The sequence below is a fragment of the Bombina bombina genome, chromosome 8, assembly GCF_027579735.1.
Source record: "Bombina bombina isolate aBomBom1 chromosome 8, aBomBom1.pri, whole genome shotgun sequence".
NCBI lineage: Eukaryota > Metazoa > Chordata > Amphibia > Anura > Bombinatoridae > Bombina > Bombina bombina.
Window position 1 is genome coordinate 341,982,819 of NC_069506.1, and position 18,271 is coordinate 342,001,089.

Sequence of the window (18,271 nt, forward strand, 5' to 3'; positions counted from 1 at the left end):
GCATTGCAGTAGATAAGACCAAAACTTTAAATTAAAGGGACACTGAACCCAATTTTTTTTTCTTTCGTGATTCAGATACAGCATGCAATTCTAAGCAACTTTCTAATTTACTCTTATTAGTAAAGTTCTTCATTCTCTTGGTGTCTTTATTTGAATAGCAAGAATGTAAGTTTAGATGCCGGTCCATTTTAGTGAACAACCTGGGTTGTTGTTGCTGATTGGTGAATACATTCATCCACCAATAAACAAGTGCTGTCCAAGGTTCTGGACTTTCTTTTTTAAATAAAGATAGCAAGAGAACGAAGAAAAATTGATAATAGGAGTAAATTAGAAACTTGCTTAAAATTGCTGCTCTATCTGAATCATGAAAGAAAAAATTGGGTTCAGTGTCCCTTTAAATAAATTGTTCCTACTTAAATAATATTAATGTAGGGAATTATATAAAACATATATTTTCTATTTAACTAAAGGTATAGAAAGGTCAAAATTGAAATGTTCTAGGAAAAAAATTACTGTTTTTTAATTGCATACATAGATATACTGTGAAGGCCATTGCACCAGTGTCTTTCACCAGTGAACTTTCCAATTAACTTAGGTTATCAATTTGCTTTGTTCTTGTGGTATCTTTTATTGAAGAGTAAAGCTAGAGAGGCTCATAAGAGCTCAGGAGTGTGCACGAGTCTTTAGTACTCTATGGCAGCAGTGGTTTGCAATATTATTTATAGCTTTGCTATACAATGTAGCAAAACACTGCTGCTATAGAGTACGAAAGACTCGTGCACAGTCCTGAACTCTTATGGGCCTTCATTTTACTCTTCAATAAAAGATACAAAGAAAACTAAGCAAATTTGACAACAGAAGTAAATTGGAAAGTTGTTTAATGTCATGCTCTATCTGAATCATGACTTGAGTGTCCCTTTAATACATGTTGTGTGGGCACAGGTGAAATATAAGTGCAGTTTTATGTGCAATCTCTAAGCATCAGATCACTTATTTCTTACAATAATAAGTATGTTCTTTTATTTGACCATTTTTTTATCTCCTCCTGTAGAATAAAATTGAAAGTGGAAGGAACTATTTCTCTATATAATTTAAACTGTGCGTATGTTAAATAATCACTACTGACCATGTTCTAATTGTTAACTAGTAAATAGATCTCCTCACCATAACAGTGTGCTTGTAGGCTCGATAGATTACAATCTTGTAACTGTAAACTTCCACCTCAACTTGCTTCACCCACAGTGCCAGAGAAGGATCTCTGTCTTCATTCTTTGCTGTGACTGTAAATTTGGGAAAAGTGTCCCCTTTGGTATTAGTGGCTGTAGTGCAAAGGATGAGTGGGCAGCTGGTCTGGAAATCAAATGGGAATCCATCAAAGGTGAGGTAATGACCGTACCCTGAGACAATACAAGAGGCATCTGTACGTGGCTGACAGTAATACAAACCATTGTCTTCCTTGCAATATTCATCATCCTTACATGGGCTGCTCTCACAATAAATACTGTTGTCTGACCCATTGCAGTAGCACAGAGACTTGCAGTCAAGGTCAACCCAAAAAGTCTCATTGGTGGAAACTTGGTGACCATCAAAACTGCAGCCACATTCCCTCTTAGGGACACAATAGGGTCCTCGCAAGACAAATCCTTCATCGCATTGGCAACCTTCTCCACAGTTGTCCAAACAAACAGGACCTGAAGCCAGAGTTTCACAAGCTTCAGTGCACGTTATGCATTCTTCAAAGTGGCTGTTTTCAGGACACACAAGAGCTATATAACAAAAAATCACAGTATTAGAAAAGATTCAAAATATTCCTCTATTTTAGCATATGCCTTTAAATAAATATGCCTGCTGAAGCGTTTGGTAAACTACCTACAAGTACAACCCTCAAAATATTTTTTTTTTAAATATGATGTTATTTAAAAAAATATTCCTGTAGAGGATTAGATAGGAACAAATAATTATAAACGTATACATTATTGAATAGGTGGGAAATGAATAAGGATATCCTAAGACAAAGCTTAAATTTCTAACCGAATATTCAAACAATGTATTTTTCCGAATAACAGCTTCCATGCTATTTGGTATTCGCTTTGTTTTAAACTAAACAAATACTAAATATGTGTTGAACAGTTACATTAGTTTTTTGTTAAATAAATGTAAATGTTAATTTGCTACAGGTGAAAAAGTTCATATGTAGCGTTACATACTTACCCCTAGCACGCTGGAGAGCCACGCTAAGCCTGTGGTATTCAAAACCCAGAGAATCTCAACTACAATAGTGTGTGCTTGCATTACGATAAACTACAGCAATCTAGATGAAAAGCAGTTAATGTATTGCTATAAAGGGGCATGCTTGTTGAGACAGCACATACTAAATCCTATTGAAGATGACAATTCATAGTTTGAATATCACATCTGACATAAGGCTCATAACAGCATTAAAGTCTGTTTAGGTGAAACACCCTGCAGTCATGATACTTAAGGAAATGTAAGGCAAATTGCCTGGAATGCACATAAGGGTTAAGGCCAAGACGGAGGAGGGGAGTGCTGTGTTGTGTGTGTGAAACAATGTTGCAGAAAGAGAGGAGGGGTTCCAGCTTACTTTTTTAAGCCCAGTACAGGAAGTATAATTCCTCTTTCTGCTGTTTTCTTCAAAGTTTTCACATGAGACGTTCAAGGAGATCTAAAGCACCTCCAAAACTAATCATAGAGGCTAGGGAGGAACCTACAGAGAGAGAAGTGGTGGAAGACAGTGATGAAGTGGCGGAGTGAATTGCGCCATCTCCAGAAACAGTGGGTCGTACCCCTTTGCTTTCTTCCTCCCTTGCCCCTTCCCTTGATCAATCTAGGGGGGATGTGGGTGTCGGTGTGGGAGAGATTTCCGACCAGGCCTTATTGGAAGTTATTTCATTGGTGGGCAGTTGGGAGGGCGCTGCTGGGCCATCAGATGCGGCGTCTGAGCCCGCAGGCCATGCGGCCAATATCGAGCCCTCTCATCAGAGGGTTAATGTGGGCAAAGTCCCTAATGTAGCTCCTGCTTCGGCCCCTGCCGGGCCTGCTCCCGGGCTCCGGCAGCCCACTAATGCCCCCCAAATAGCCGGTCCCTCTGGGGTCCCTACCCAGGCCCAAGTGCAGGCTCCCGCCCCTAGTATAGCTGTCCCCGGCCCTTCAGGCCCTGGTAATTTGCCCCAAGCAGTTGGTGGGTATAGTGGGAGCTGTTCAACCTTACCTGCTGCTGCGATACATGTATCCCATGACTCCATTGTGGCGACGGTGTCTCTTTTCCAAATGTGGGCTTCGTCGTTGTCCGGGGGGCTCTGGGCAGGGTCCCACGTGGTCCATGGTCCTCCATCGGTGGTTGCGCAGGATCCCGCGTCAGCTGTTCCCTCGTCTGCGTCGACTTCCGGTTTGCGGTCCTCCAAGGGCGGGACATCCGGTGACGTCACTTCCGGTGACATTGCTTCCGGCCCCGCCATTGCGCAGAAGACGGCGAAATGGAGCAGATCGAGTTCCCCATGTGGCGTCCAAGGTAAGAGAGGAGTGCCGCGGGGGGGGGGGGGAACTTGTGCTCCAAAGGGTCAAGTCTGTTGGGGCGCTGGGGCTTAAAGGTGTAGCAAATGTTGGGGAAGGATTTAACAGGGATGATAGCTGGGACTCAATGGATGAGTTATCTCGTGAGGGGCAATATTCTGGCCAAATAGACACGGGGGTCCCTGCTGGAGGCCTTCGTGGGCAGATTAAAAAGGGCATTAATTCTCGTCAAGGGACAAAGGTCCCATCGGGCATTAATTCTCGGCAAGGGGCAAAGGCCCCATCGGGCAATAATAAAGGTGGTGCATCACCTCACAGGCCCATTAGAAGTACGCTGAGGGGTGCTGGTGGCAATAGTAAAGCTTCTGGGGGTGTGAGTGGCGCGCAGACTGGCAGTGTGTTTGGCATGCAAGGTATTGGTAGTGATAGAGCTAGGCCTCAGGCAGCGGGCACAGCTCCGGTTGCAGCAAGGAGGGTGGTCACTAGATCTTCTACCAAGCAGGGTTCTCATGAGCAGTTTTATAGTTTGGATTTGTCGCTAGCATCAACTAGGCATAAGAAAGCCATTCCCCAGGCCCAGAAATCAGTTAATTTTAGTGAGGAGATAGAGGATTTTACTGAGGATGAGCAGGGTGTGTATGATGAGGTTGAGAGTCACGCAGGCGCTCAGGATATGTATGAGGAGATGAATGAGTGGTCTGTGAGCAGGGGGAAGGGGAGAGCAGATCTTCCCCTTTGTGGTACTCCTCTCTGGCATTCTCTTTTGCAGGATAGTGACATGGCTACCACAGGTGATTCCGGAAGTGGGTTGGAGAGAGGAGCTGAGAGTGGCCCAGATTCAATGTAGTCGGAGGATGAGCGTCCATAGACCTCAGGAGTGGTGGCAATTCCTAACAGTACTGGTTCGCGAGCTGGTGAGTCCTCAGTTTCAGTGGGGTTACGGGGTTTCACGTCATCCTCGGATGATTCTGGGTCTGAAAATGATAAGGAGCTGGGGTTACATGGAAAAGGGAATACACGTATGTATAAGATGCTTAGGTGGTTAACTTAAGAGAGAAAATCAGCTAAGGGGGGTTTGCACAGATCTTCCGAACCTGTTACCTCTGATAGGTCTGATAGGGCATCCCAACCCAGACTTCGATTAAGTGTGGTAGGTGGGCCTGTTAACCAAAAGGTGGCGCTCCAGGGGGATACTAGGTCTTGGTCCTCTTATGATTTGCACAAACATCTTAAGACAAAGACGGTTCGGCGCATTCAGGAGGGAAAGTTTGTTAACATTTTTGAGCTCTTGGTGGAAGCTTTGAGGCAGAAGGCGAGAGCCGAAGATGGGACGTGCCCAAAGAAATACCAGCTCTGGGCCCTGACACGTTCCACGAATGGCGACTATGTTTCAGGATTTCTGCTTCTTGTTATTTGGAGAGGTGGCCAGACCAGTGTTTAGCCGTGTTAAAGTACATGGAGAACATGGAGATAATTGCAGATAATTATCGTGAGGGGGCCTGGCATGACTATGATGAGGAGTTCCGAAGAAAGATGGTGGGTAACCACTGTTGGATTTTGGGTGCGTAGAGATGCAGCTCTGGGCCCGGCTGGGTCCAGAGAGAGTATCAGGTACTTCTGCTTCTCCAGCAGGTTCGACACAGGTCCGATTTGCCAATAGGTTGCGCAGACGCCCCACGGGGGTCTGTTGGAAATTTCAAAACAAGCAATGCATTTTGGGAACTGCTTGTTCCTTTCAGCACGCTTGTTGCGCTTGCGGAGGATTCCATCCGGCCGCAGATTGCATTAAGAAAAGTGACAAACAGGACAGGACTGAATCAAGAGGCCCTGTTGTCAGTAAAGGCTTGCACCCCGCTGAGGGTGGCCACAATTAGACCTTGGCTCGCGCTGTACCCTGATAGAGAGGCGGCGGCCTTGTTGGAGTCTGGGCTCCAGGAAGGTTTTATTATTCCAGTACAGGGTAAGGTTTTAGGTGCTGCGTCCCACAGGAACCTGAAATCTGCTTCCCAGTTCCCGGAAGCATTAAGGGAGAAATTGGGTAAGGAGGTTTCCCTGGGTAGAATGGCTGGCCCATTTAGGGTAAAGCCTATGCTGGGATTGGTTATCTCTCCTGTAGGGGTCATGCCAAAGAAGGACCCAGGGAAATTTAGAATGATTCAACATCTTTCCTACCCGAAAGGCAAGTCAGTTAATGATGCCATCCCGCAGGAATTGAGTACGGTTTATTACCAGTCGTTTGATGATGCTTTACAAGTGGTTCGTAGATCGGGTCAAGGTGCTTTGTTAGCCAAACTTGACATTGAGTCTGCCTTCAGACTTTTGCCAATCCACCCAGCATCTTTTTATTTAATGGGGTTTTTTTCAGCGGACACTATTATGTTGACCGTTGTTTACCCATGGGGTGTTCCATTTCATGCGCCTATTTTGAGGCTTTTAGTTCCTTTTTGCATTGGGCTGTTGCCGAGGTGATGGGGGAAGATAGAATTGCTCACTATCTGGACGATTTTCTCCTAGTGGGTAGACAGGGTTCCAGGGAATGTGAGTTACTCCTGCACACCATGAGGCTGTTAATGGCAAAATTTGGTGTTCCCTTGGTGGAGGAAGAAGCAGAGGACCCTTGTACATGTCTTACTTTCTTAGGTATAGAAATTGACTTGGTAGCAAGGGAATGCAGGCTCCCGGCAGATAAAGTCCGGAAGATGCTGGAGGAAGTAAGAAGCGGCACAATTCTGCATGCTAAAAGAGCTTCAATCGGTACTGGGTCTGCTCAACTTTGCAGGGCAAGTCATCCCGATGGGGAGGATTTTCCTGAAAAGAATGGAGCGCCTTTTTCCCCCAAGGCTAGATTGCTGATTAGTAAAGACATGAAGGATGATCTCCAGGTCTGGGATTTGTTTCTCAGGGATTTTAATAGGGTCTGTATTTGGAGAAATCCTCGCACTTCTGCGCAGTCCCTTCATCTGTTCACAGATGCAGCAGGGGCTTTTGGTTACGGCGCTTATCTCAATGGTGAGTGGAATGCCGAGCCAGTCGAGTGGACGGCCAGGGGGCTTACCAGGAACATGTGCCTCCTGGAGATTTTCCCCATTCTGGTGGCGCTGGAGATATGGGGGGACAAACTCTAAAACAGTTCCGTCGTTTTTTTGGACGGACAATTTGAGTGTGGTTTTTGCCATTAATGGTCTTTCCTCTTCTACCCCACCAGTAGTTCAATATCTTAGGATTCTGGTCTTGGGATGCCTTAAGCGGAACATTGAGTTTTGGGCTCGGCATGTCCCTGGGGTTGCTAATGTTATAGCTGACGCACTTTCTCGCTTTTAATCGAAAACTTTTAGGAATTGTGCTCCTAACGCTGCCACTCATGGTGTTCGCTGTCCTCCTTTTCTTTGGCAGGTGGCTTTGGATGGCAGTCCTTGATTCCGGTTCTGAAGGCGTCCCTGGCACCTTCCACTTGGAAGTCCTATGTAAGGTATTGGGAAGAATCTGTATTCTTCTGTGATGTTCAGGGATTTCCTTCTTGCGCAGTTGAGCAAGATTGGCTATTGCACTGGCTCGCAGAGCTTAGCAGCGGTGTCCTTTTTCTGTAAACTGTTCATGCTGACAGACTCTTCCAAGACGTTTTTGATTCGTCAAATTCTGCGTGGTTGGGGGAGGTCGGACGTTCGGCGACCAGACATTGGTCCTCCTGCTTCGGGTTCTACCCGAGGTCTGTTCCTCAGAATATGAGGTGCAGCTTTTTTCCGTGGCGTTCGCCATGGCGTTTCATGGTGCACTTCATGTGGGGGAATTGGTGCTGCAATCTAAATTGGCGAAGGTGGGAGGTGTTCTGGCGGATCACGTCAGATTTGCGGATAATGGGGTGTTGCTTTTCATCCCTAGATCCAAAGTCGGTCAGGATGGAAAGGGGGCCTGGCTGTCGCTCCCCACGCACAGGGGTTCCGCAAGTTGCCCTTGTGTCCTATTGAAGGCCTTCTTGGACATGCGTCCAGTGGGTGCTGATAGATTTTTGATTCATCAGAACGGTACCCCTCTTACGAGGTTTCAGTTTAGGAGGGTTTTGGGATGGGCAGCAGAAAAGGCAGGTTTGAATCCCAATACTATAGCTCCTCACTCCTTTAGGGTGGGAGCTGCTACGACTGCAGTGGCTTTAGGCTGGTCGGCTGACCGCATAATGGCGTTGGGGAGGTGGAAATCCAGGAGGTATCAGATTTATGTGAGGCCCCTTTTATCCCAGTGTTAATTATCTGTAGTGTGGTAATGTTGTGATGTTGTTTCTGTTATGATATGCTCTAACACTTGTTTATGTTGCAGGGCCTAGCAGTGGTCCGCTTCGTGCCTGGATCATTGGGCACTCATTCGTGCACTGGGCAGCCATCCGAGCATCAACTCGACCTGGAGGGCAGCAGCTTGGGTTCTCCTCATCTAGGATGGTCGTTAGGTGGTTAGGGAGAAGAGGCCTTTGCTAGGCAGATCTGCCTGGATTACTGCAAGACACCATGAGGCGGTGGGAGAAACCCCATGTCCTGATCATACACTTAGGTGGTAATGATCTTGGCTCAATTCCCGGCCGGGATTTGAGTGCAGTGATCCAGTCGGATCTGCGCACCTTTGAAGCTTGGATGCCTGGTGTGAGAATTGCTTGGTCGAACATTATTCCTAGGTTGACGTGGCGTCACATGGCCAATCATAGAGCAGCATTTCAGGTTCACAAGAAGCTCAACAGGGATGTTAGGAAACTGATGTTTGAGCTGGGAGGGTTTGTTGTGGAGCACAGGTTCATTACAGCCGCTGACCGGAGCCTCTACCCAGGTGACGGGGTTCATCTTTCGGACCATGGCATGGACCTGTTTATTGAAGATTTACGACAGTCCCTACTCCTATTTGTGTGAGTTGGGTGGCGGCAAAAGTGGCCCCTGATCAGTGGAGGCTCCTCTATAGGAGCACTTGAGCACGTGAACCTCCTGACCCAAATCTGACCCCCCCTGACCCCTGATAGACAGAAAAAAAATGGAAAAAAAAGAGTGAGAAATAAAAAAAAATATTACATTTTTAAACTTTTTTTTTTATTAAATAAAAAAATCTTTCAGGCTCCACTGTGTTTTTAATATAAAACATTAAAATTGTACTTTTTAAATCTATAGGGTCAGTGAAAGAGGAATGGGCTTTTGCCTAATACTTCTATCTATCGCACATGCTGTGCAGTGCGATAGATAGAAGTATAGGCAAAAGCACTTTCCACTTTAAAACTGCATTGACTGCAGCGCCACCTACAGGCCAGCCCATAGCCTTCTTAAGAGCACAGCTCTTAGTGTGCGGGAGCCAGCAGTCACGTGACACTCGCACACTAAGAGCTGTGTGTGTGTGTGGGAGGTGGAGGAGGAGCATCGTGGGCTTCCGTTCAGAGACAAGGTAGAACAGTGTAGCGCGCCCGCATGCAGCAGCAGTAGACAAGAGGGCGAGGCCCGGGAGGCAGCCTGCAGTCACCAAGTTAGTAGGTCTTGACTGAGACAGTTAACTTTAATTATTGACATAGCGGCAGCCAGCAGGGACAGAACTACTACAGCGGTGGGGCTCTGGGGGCCAACAAGCAGAGCATCAGCAGGCTGCTGTTTGTATATGTCCCTTGCATTATATCACACAAGTAAATACTGGAGAGGCAGGCTAATGCAGGCTGTACATTATGTATTTTTTTTTAATTGTCAGCCTGCCTGGGTGAGTGGGTGTTAGATGATTTGTAAGCAGCAGCATTCATTGCAGAACAGAGGAAAGGATGCGCTGCGCAGAGGCAGTGACACTGTGCTGTCTGAGTTCAGTTTCGCTTTCCTGCAGTCAGTGACTTCCTTCCCTCCCAGTAGTGATGTCCGGTTCATGAACGAATCGTTCATTTGAACCGGATCTTTTCACTGAACTGCATGAATCAGTTCACCAGACTGAACTGATTCGTTTGAAACAGTTCAGTTCCTGAGTCATCAGCAGCCCTGGTAATACGATCCTAGAGTGAGTTCTGCTCTGCTAACTCCTCCTTTAATGAATCACACAGCAGAATCTCACTCTAGGAGCATATTACCAGTGTTGTTGAATCAGTGTTCTGTTAGCTAACTCGTTTGCAATGAATCAGTCTGTTAACAGTTCACTGATTCAAAAGAAGTGAACTGTTAGCAAACGACTCAGTGTACTGTTAACAGACTGATTCATTGCATACGAGTTAGCTAACAGTACACTGATTCAAATATCAGGTCACACTCACAGCAGTTCTCAACAGAACCCTGCATTTACATTAACCCATTCAGCATCCCATGTTTGTGTATATATATATATATATATATATATATATATATAATTTGTTGTTCTTCCTCTATATCTAAGCTAACTTTTACTTAGCAACAGCTACAAATTATATATATATATATATATATATATATATACACACACAAACATGGGATGCTGAATGGGTTAATGTAATTGCAGGGGTCTGTTGAGAACCGCTGTGAGTGTGACCTGTTATTTGAATCAGTGTACTGTTATCTAAATGATTCATTAGAGTTACAGTACACTGAGTCATTTACATACAGCACTGCAGGAAATGAATCTGCGGCTCGACAGTTTACCTACTGAACATGAGGTAGAGCCTCTACCTCATGTTCAGTAGGTGAACTGGTGAATCGGTTCATGAACCGGTTCAGTTAATCGAACCGTCCGAAATGAACCGATTCACCCAAAAGAACCGAACTGCACATCACTACCTCCCAGGCTCCCAGTGCACTCTGCGCAGTGTTACTTTTTAGAAGTGTAGCTGTGTGTCTGTTTTTTATGAGCTGTCACTGAGCTCAGCTCTCTCTGTCCATGGTGCTGTGGGTGGGGGAGGGGCATCTTTGCTCAGCACAGAGGCATCAAAAGAAGAGACGAGGGAGAAAGAAGAGGTTAAGCCCAGCCCTATGGAATGTCATTATATCTAGGCTGTGAGTGAGCCATACGTTTCTTGTTTCAAGTTTTTTTTTAAGCTTTTTGAACAAGTTGTTTAAGCACATTCATTGTCAGAGAGGGCTGCCTGCAGTGCACTGTCTAGCAGATATGCAGCCCTCTCTGACAGTCAAGGGGCTTAAGCTGTTTGTTTAATAAGCATATATATATTTTTTTACTGTTAAGTCTCTGTCAATAAAATTGTAATGTTCATAATATCAAAATTTTGCAGTTAAAATGATGTACAATATATTTTTCATAGACTGCTACATGTGTGTGTATACAGTATATATGTATATATATACTGTATATATAAACACACATACAATTTATTTTTATATAATTTAGTCCTTATGACCACCCCCTGAAAGTCTTGCACAAAGTAAGTTTGTTATGCAAGCCAGCATGTAGTAAGTAAGTAATTAACTATAATAGCATAGGTCATATTGTACACCCTACAAAAAATGTATTAATAAATGTGGGCAATATTTGTACTTCATTTAATATTTAATATTAAATAATAATATAATTATTATTATTTTTTTAAATCTATATTAGTGTGTATGTGTAGTGTGTGCGTGAACATGTGTGTGCATGTGTGGTGTGTGCGTGCATGTGAGTGGGTGTATGTGTGGTGTGTGCGTGCATGTGAGTGGGGGTATGTGTGGTGTGTGCGTGCATGTGAGTGGGGGTATGTGTGGTGTGTGCGTGCATGTGAGTGGGTGTATGTGTGGTGTGTGCGTGTATATATATATTATATACAGTGTGTGTGTGTATATATATTAAATGTGTATATATATATATGTATATATTATGTATGTATGTATATATATATATATATATAAAACCATTTTACATAACTGGTCCGTGAACCCCCATTTGAATAACCCACGAACCGCCACTGCCCCTGATATGTGAGCGATCTCATTGCGGGTGGACAGTGTCCGGGGGCAGGATGTGATCGAGGTAGAGTGACGGCACTTCCGGCCAGGGGTGAAGTCCTCAGACGCGTGTCTGGGGTGTTCCCTGCCCGTGTGATTACGAAGCCGAGAACTCCCTAAGTTTCAGTATTGAGCTACGCTCTGCTTTTTCTCCTGCGCCCTGGTACTGCCCATCTTGTTAGCATGGGTTACTATGTTTAGCTAGAACCTGATTGCCGCCCCCCTGGTCCATGTTTAATCAGATGGTCGTTTGGTTCTTGTGTTGCCACAATAAACGTGACCTGCGGGTTTTATAACCAAGAAGTTGTCTGCGTTTTATTTCTATGTTAGAAATCAAGCTGAGTTTACATTAAACTAAGAATGTAAATAGTTATTAAGGTTATTCTTTCCACAGAGGAGGATATGGCATTTAATGCCTTATGTATAAATACACACCTCACATTTATCCTAACTACTGTGATTCAGTCCCTCCTTGGGGCTGTCCCAGTTCTGTGTTTCTTCCTGCTCCGATCACATGCACAGCAAGCTAGAATTAGCAGGTATGTCCTGATACCTTTAGCAGCCTTTTTCAATGCACACATTCTATATGCCTGACACACATATATTTATATGCACACATTCTATATGCCTGACACACATAGATTTATATGCACACATTCTATATGTCTGACACACATAGATTTATATGCACACATGCTATATGTCTGACACACATAGATTTATATGCACACATTCTATATGTCTGACACACATAGATTTATATGCACACATTCTATATGTCTGACACACATAGATTTATATGCACACATTCTATATGTCTGACACACATAGATTTATATGCACACATTCTATATGTCTGACACACATAGATTTATATGCACACATGCTATATGTCTGACACACATAGATTTATATGCACACATTCTATATGTCTGACACACATAGATTTCTTTGCACACATTCTATATGTCTGACACACATAGATTTATATGCACACATTCTATATGTCTGACACACATAGATTTATATGCACACATTCTATATGTCTGACACACATAGATTTATATGCACACATTCTATATGTCTGACACACATAGATTTATATGCACACATTCTATATGTCTGACACACATAGATTTATATGCACACATTCTATATGTCTGACACATAGATTTATATGCACACATTCTATATGTCTGACACACATAGATTTATATGCACACATTCTATATGTCTGACACATAGATTTATATGCACACATTCTATATGTCTGACACACATAGATTTATATGCACACATTCTATATGTCTGACACACATAGATTTATATGCACACATTCTATATGTCTGACACACATGGATTTATATGCACACATTCTATATGTCTGACACACATAGATTTATATGCACACATTCTATATGTCTGACACATAGATTTATATGCACACATTCTATATGTCTGACACATAGATTTATATGCACACATGCTATATGTCTGACACACATAGATTTATATGCACACATTCTATATGTCTGACACACATGGATTTATATGCACACATTCTATATGTCTGACACACATAGATTTATATGCACACGTTCTATATGTCTGACACACATAGATTTATATGCACACATTCTATATGTCTGACACACATACATTTATATGCACACATTCTATATGTCTGACACACATAGATTTATATGCACACATTCTATATGTCTGACACACATAGGCTTATATGCACAAATTCTATATGTCTGACACACATAGATTTATATGCACACATTCTATATGTCTGACACACATAGATTTATATGCACACATTCTATATGTCTGACACACATGGATTTATATGCACACATTCTATATGTCTGACACACATAGATTTATATGCACACATTCTATATGTCTGACACACATGGATTTATATGCACAAATTCTATATGTCTGACACACATGGATTTATATGCACCATAGGCGTCACTACAGGGGGGCAAGGGGGGGCAATTGCCCCCCTGAAAAAAAAATTTGCCCCCCCTAATTAAACAAATTAAGTTTAAAGTGTTTTTTTTTTTTTTGTCCTAACAGTACCGTGCCGACTGCTAAAGTCATATGACATGTACAGAATTTATGGGCAAGTGTCCTAATAGTCTGTTACAGTGTATTAATAAAATGTTTCTGCTCTCTTCTAATTTTTTAATGTAATATGGTACCGGACCGTTACTGATGTCACATGACATTATGTAAAGCAAAGCCCAATTGTGCTGCACCGCTGCCAGAGTATTGATCAACTGGGCCCGCCCCTGAGCCACCCAGCCAATCCCACTGCATTGAAAATGCTTCTATTCATGACTGTTAGTGGGGATTCTGACACACATAGATTTATATGCACACATGCTATATGTCTGACACACATAGATTTATATGCACACATGCTATATGTCTGACACACATAGATTTATATGCACACATGCTATATGTCTGACACACATAGATTTATATGCAAACATTCTATATGTCTGACACACATAGATTTATATGCACACATTCTATATGTCTGATACACATAGATTTATATGCACACATTCTATATGTCTGACACACATAGATTTATATGCACACATTCTATATGTCTGACACACATGGATTTATATGCACACATTCTATATGTCTGACACACATGGATTTATATGCACACATTCTATATGTCTGACACACATAGATTTATATGCACACGTTCTATATGTCTGACACACATAGATTTATATGCACACATTCTATATGTCTGACACACATAGATTTATATGCACACATTCTATATGTCTGACACACATAGATTTATATGCACACATTCTATATGTCTGACACACATAGGCTTATATGCACAAATTCTATATGTCTGACACACATAGATTTATATGCACACATTCTATATGTCTGACACACATAGATTTATATGCACACATTCTATATGTCTGACACACATGGATTTATATGCACACATTCTATATGTCTGACACACATAGATTTATATGCACACATTCTATATGTCTGACACACATAGATTTATATGCACACATTCTATATGTCTGACACACATAGATTTATATGCACACATTCTATATGTCTGACACACATAGATTTATATGCACACATTCTATATGTCTGACACACATAGATTTATATGCACACATTCTATATGTCTGATACACATAGATTTATATGCACAAATTCTATATGTCTGACACACATGGATTTATATGCACACATTCTATATGTCTGACACACATAGATTTATATGCACACATTCTATATGTCTGACACACATAGATTTATATGCACACATTCTATATGTCTGACACACATAGATTTATATGCACACATTCTATATGTCTGACACACATGGATTTATATGCACAAATTCTATATGTCTGACACACATGGATTTATATGCACCATAGGCGTCACTACAGGGGGGCAAGGGGGGGCAATTGCCCCCCTGAAAAAAAAATTTGCCCCCCCTAATTAAACAAATTAAGTTTAAAGTGTTTTTTTTTTTTTGTCCTAACAGTACCGTGCCGACTGCTAAAGTCATATGACATGTACAGAATTTATGGGCAAGTGTCCTAATAGTCTGTTACAGTGTATTAATAAAATGTTTCTGCTGTCTTTTGATTTTTTAATGTAATATGGTACCGGACCGTTACTGATGTCACATGACATTATGTAAAGCAAAGCCCAATTGTGCTGCACCGCTGCCAGAGTATTGATCAACTGGGCCCGCCCCTGAGCCACCCAGCCAATCCCACTGCATTGAAAATGCTTCTATTCATGACTGTTAGTGGGGATTCTGGAAGGCGGGGCTGACAGACCCTTAGGTCTCTTCAGCACAGCACTGAGCACATGCAATGGAATGCAGTAGGAAGGAAGCTGGAGCGCGGCGGCCACGTGTGAAAGCATGCTGCAGAGTGTAGACAGTGAAACTCCAGTCTGTGTGAGTGACTCTGCCAAGAAGAGAAACATCATTGTGTGCTAGCGACTTGTGTCAGGACCGGTGGATAAAAGCTAAAAGCCATTAGTGACACAAAGAGGTAAGTTGCTACTGGCACATTCAAACATGCCTCAAATTCATATCATGTCCCAATGCAGATACAGATATTGCAAGTACCTGGTAATTAAAGGATGTGCTTTAATTCTGTGCAGCACCAAGTCCACATGCAGAAATGAACACATCAGTAAAGGACTCCGTGCTGCACAGGATCAAAGCACCCGGTTTAATTACCAGATCCTGGTGGTGTTTGTATCTGAAAAAAAACAGAACAGTTTTTTTTTGTCACCATTTGTTATCTTAGGGACTCTCTGGTACTTACAAGATGTGTGGGACAGTGGGGGGAGTAGAGTTGCAGACCAGCTGTATAATGTGTAGTTAACAGTGGCAGATCAGACATACAGCTCAGTCCTAGCTAAACTGATAACACCTTAGTAGCAGTTGCCTGCCTCCCCCAATTAACGTTCCCCACACTGGTCCGTTGCTCTAATTTTATTTGGTCCTAGTCCTCCAGCCATCTGAGATCAAAGAGTGACACTCTGGTCACTGGGAGAGAGCAGCTTGTTGATTTATTGCTTCCTCTGTGATTACTGATTTATGTGCAGAGCGGTCCACCCATGAAGTGTGTCCCCAGTGAGTACTAATATTCTTTGCATACTTTAAAACAACGTGTATTCAGGTCATTAACAGTCTTATCAGTTTAGTCATGCTTCATTTAGCAGGGCAGTGTAAAGACCGGGTCCTATCACTGTTATTTACAGTCTCTGTGCCTTTAGTTAAGATTACATTCCAGAGCAGAGGCAGGATTAACAAACTACATACCTAAACTTTAGTGCAAATTTAGGTGCCAGCATGTGTTTTTATTGTGCTTTATGCCTATGCAGTATAAAATGGAATATGATGTAAATGTGCATGTACATATGTGTTTGTATGTATTTGTGTATATGTGTGTGTGTGATTGTCTATATGTGTATGCCTTTGTGTCTATGTGTGTATGTTTCTGTATTTGTGTCTGTGTATGTATGTGTCTTTATGTATGTGTAGTGTGGGTGTATTTGTGTATGTGCGTGCATATATACTGTGTGTATGTATATATCTTTGTGTGTGATTGTCTATGTGTGTATGCCTTTGTGTCTATGTGTGTGTATCCTGGAGCTCGGGGAGGGAAGGATGTGTTAGGGGGACTGTGTAGTAAATGGGGCCCTATCTCTCATATATATATATATATATATATATATATATATATATATATATATATATATATATATATGGCAAAATGCCTATTTGACTGTGTAGCCAAAAATCCTATCACTGGCCCTGCTTATCAGGCTGCTAGAGCTGGTTAATTATAAATAATTAGTACTCTGAAATCACTACTATTATTCCAGCCATGTGTAAATACTCTAAGATATGTGGCAGCAATGATCTGAGCACCTTTGTGTTTTACTATAATGGGTATGTGACATCTGTTAAAGGGACAGTAGCACTGATTTGCAGCACGCTAGACTATTTTAAAGGGGACAACCTAATTTGTCAAAAGTTCTTCAAAGTTGCTAACATACTGACTACTAATTGTTGAAAGTCTGCTTTTGTCTATGTCCAACTCCAAAGCCCTTTACCTTCAACAAGTATGCAAATATATCTAGGAAGCCCGCCCCAACCCCAGAGAACAAGGGAGAAACTCACTCCAAAAGACTGTTGTTTTACTTGGATGACAATTAAAAAGCTGCAGATTCCTAAGTTGAGGTTATTTTGCAGCATGAGGAAAAACTACCATTTAAACAAATATTCACAATATCTGTTCCCTATTGCTAAATATGTAAGTCAAACAGTCTGTCTGTAAGGAATGGTTTTAGCTTGTTAAAGAGAAATGCAGCTCAATTATTTTAATATAAACTTTATATACATTTTTTTAGTTGCTTTTGCTGTAAAAAAAATAGCTGTCTCTTGCTCCTTAGAGAGGCTGCAGCTCAAGCTCATATCTGATTATAAAATGTTTTGTTATGTATTTTTTCCTCAATTCTTGTTAGAACTGACATTGTATTGTATTTTTCGCTATGACATGTTATGCCAGATGCATATGTTTTGGAAATTACTACTTTTGATTTATTCTTGTAAATTTACATAGATATGTTTGCTATTTGGACATACCAAACTATAGTAGAGCAATAGTTCTTACCAAAATCTCTGAGATTTATATACTGTATGTATATGTTGTGTGTGAGTATACTACACAGTCACACTGATACACAACATATATACAGTATATAAATCTCTGAGATTTATATACTGTATGTATATGTTGTGTGTGAGTATACTACACAGTCACACTGATACACAACATATATACAGTATATAAATCTCTGAGATTTATATACTGTATGTATATGTTGTGTGTGAGTATACTACACAGTCACACTGATACACAACATATATACAGTATATAAATCTCTGAGATTTTGGTAAGAACTACTGCTCTACTATAGTTTCCAGGGTATTTTTGTACAGTATTATATTCTTTTCCATAAACTATAGTATTAGTTAGGTAGGAAAATTATTAAGTTTGTTTATAATAATCACTTATTTATTTAAAATATTTACGGTATTTACTGCTGTACTGTATACTGATATTCATAATATATATACTTTAGTGCTGTACTATATACTGATATGTATGTGTGTATATGTATATATATATATATATATATACTGTATATAAGCTAAGATTAAAAGCAAAACTGGAAGAGTTAGTTACTGCATCTGGCCAAATGGGAGAAACCCAGTTCCA

General features: G+C 41.7%; 1 protein-coding gene across 1 annotated transcript in view; it reads right to left on the reverse strand.

Annotated features, from left to right (window-relative positions):
• Window positions 1-18,271, reverse strand: part of TECTA (tectorin alpha) — a 465,600-nt gene that overhangs the window by 201,007 nt on the left and 246,322 nt on the right. The window contains exon 10 of the mRNA XM_053691581.1: window positions 1,165-1,766. Within this exon, the coding sequence (XP_053547556.1) occupies window positions 1,165-1,766 (602 nt within the window). The remainder of the gene's footprint in view (window positions 1-1,164; window positions 1,767-18,271) is intronic.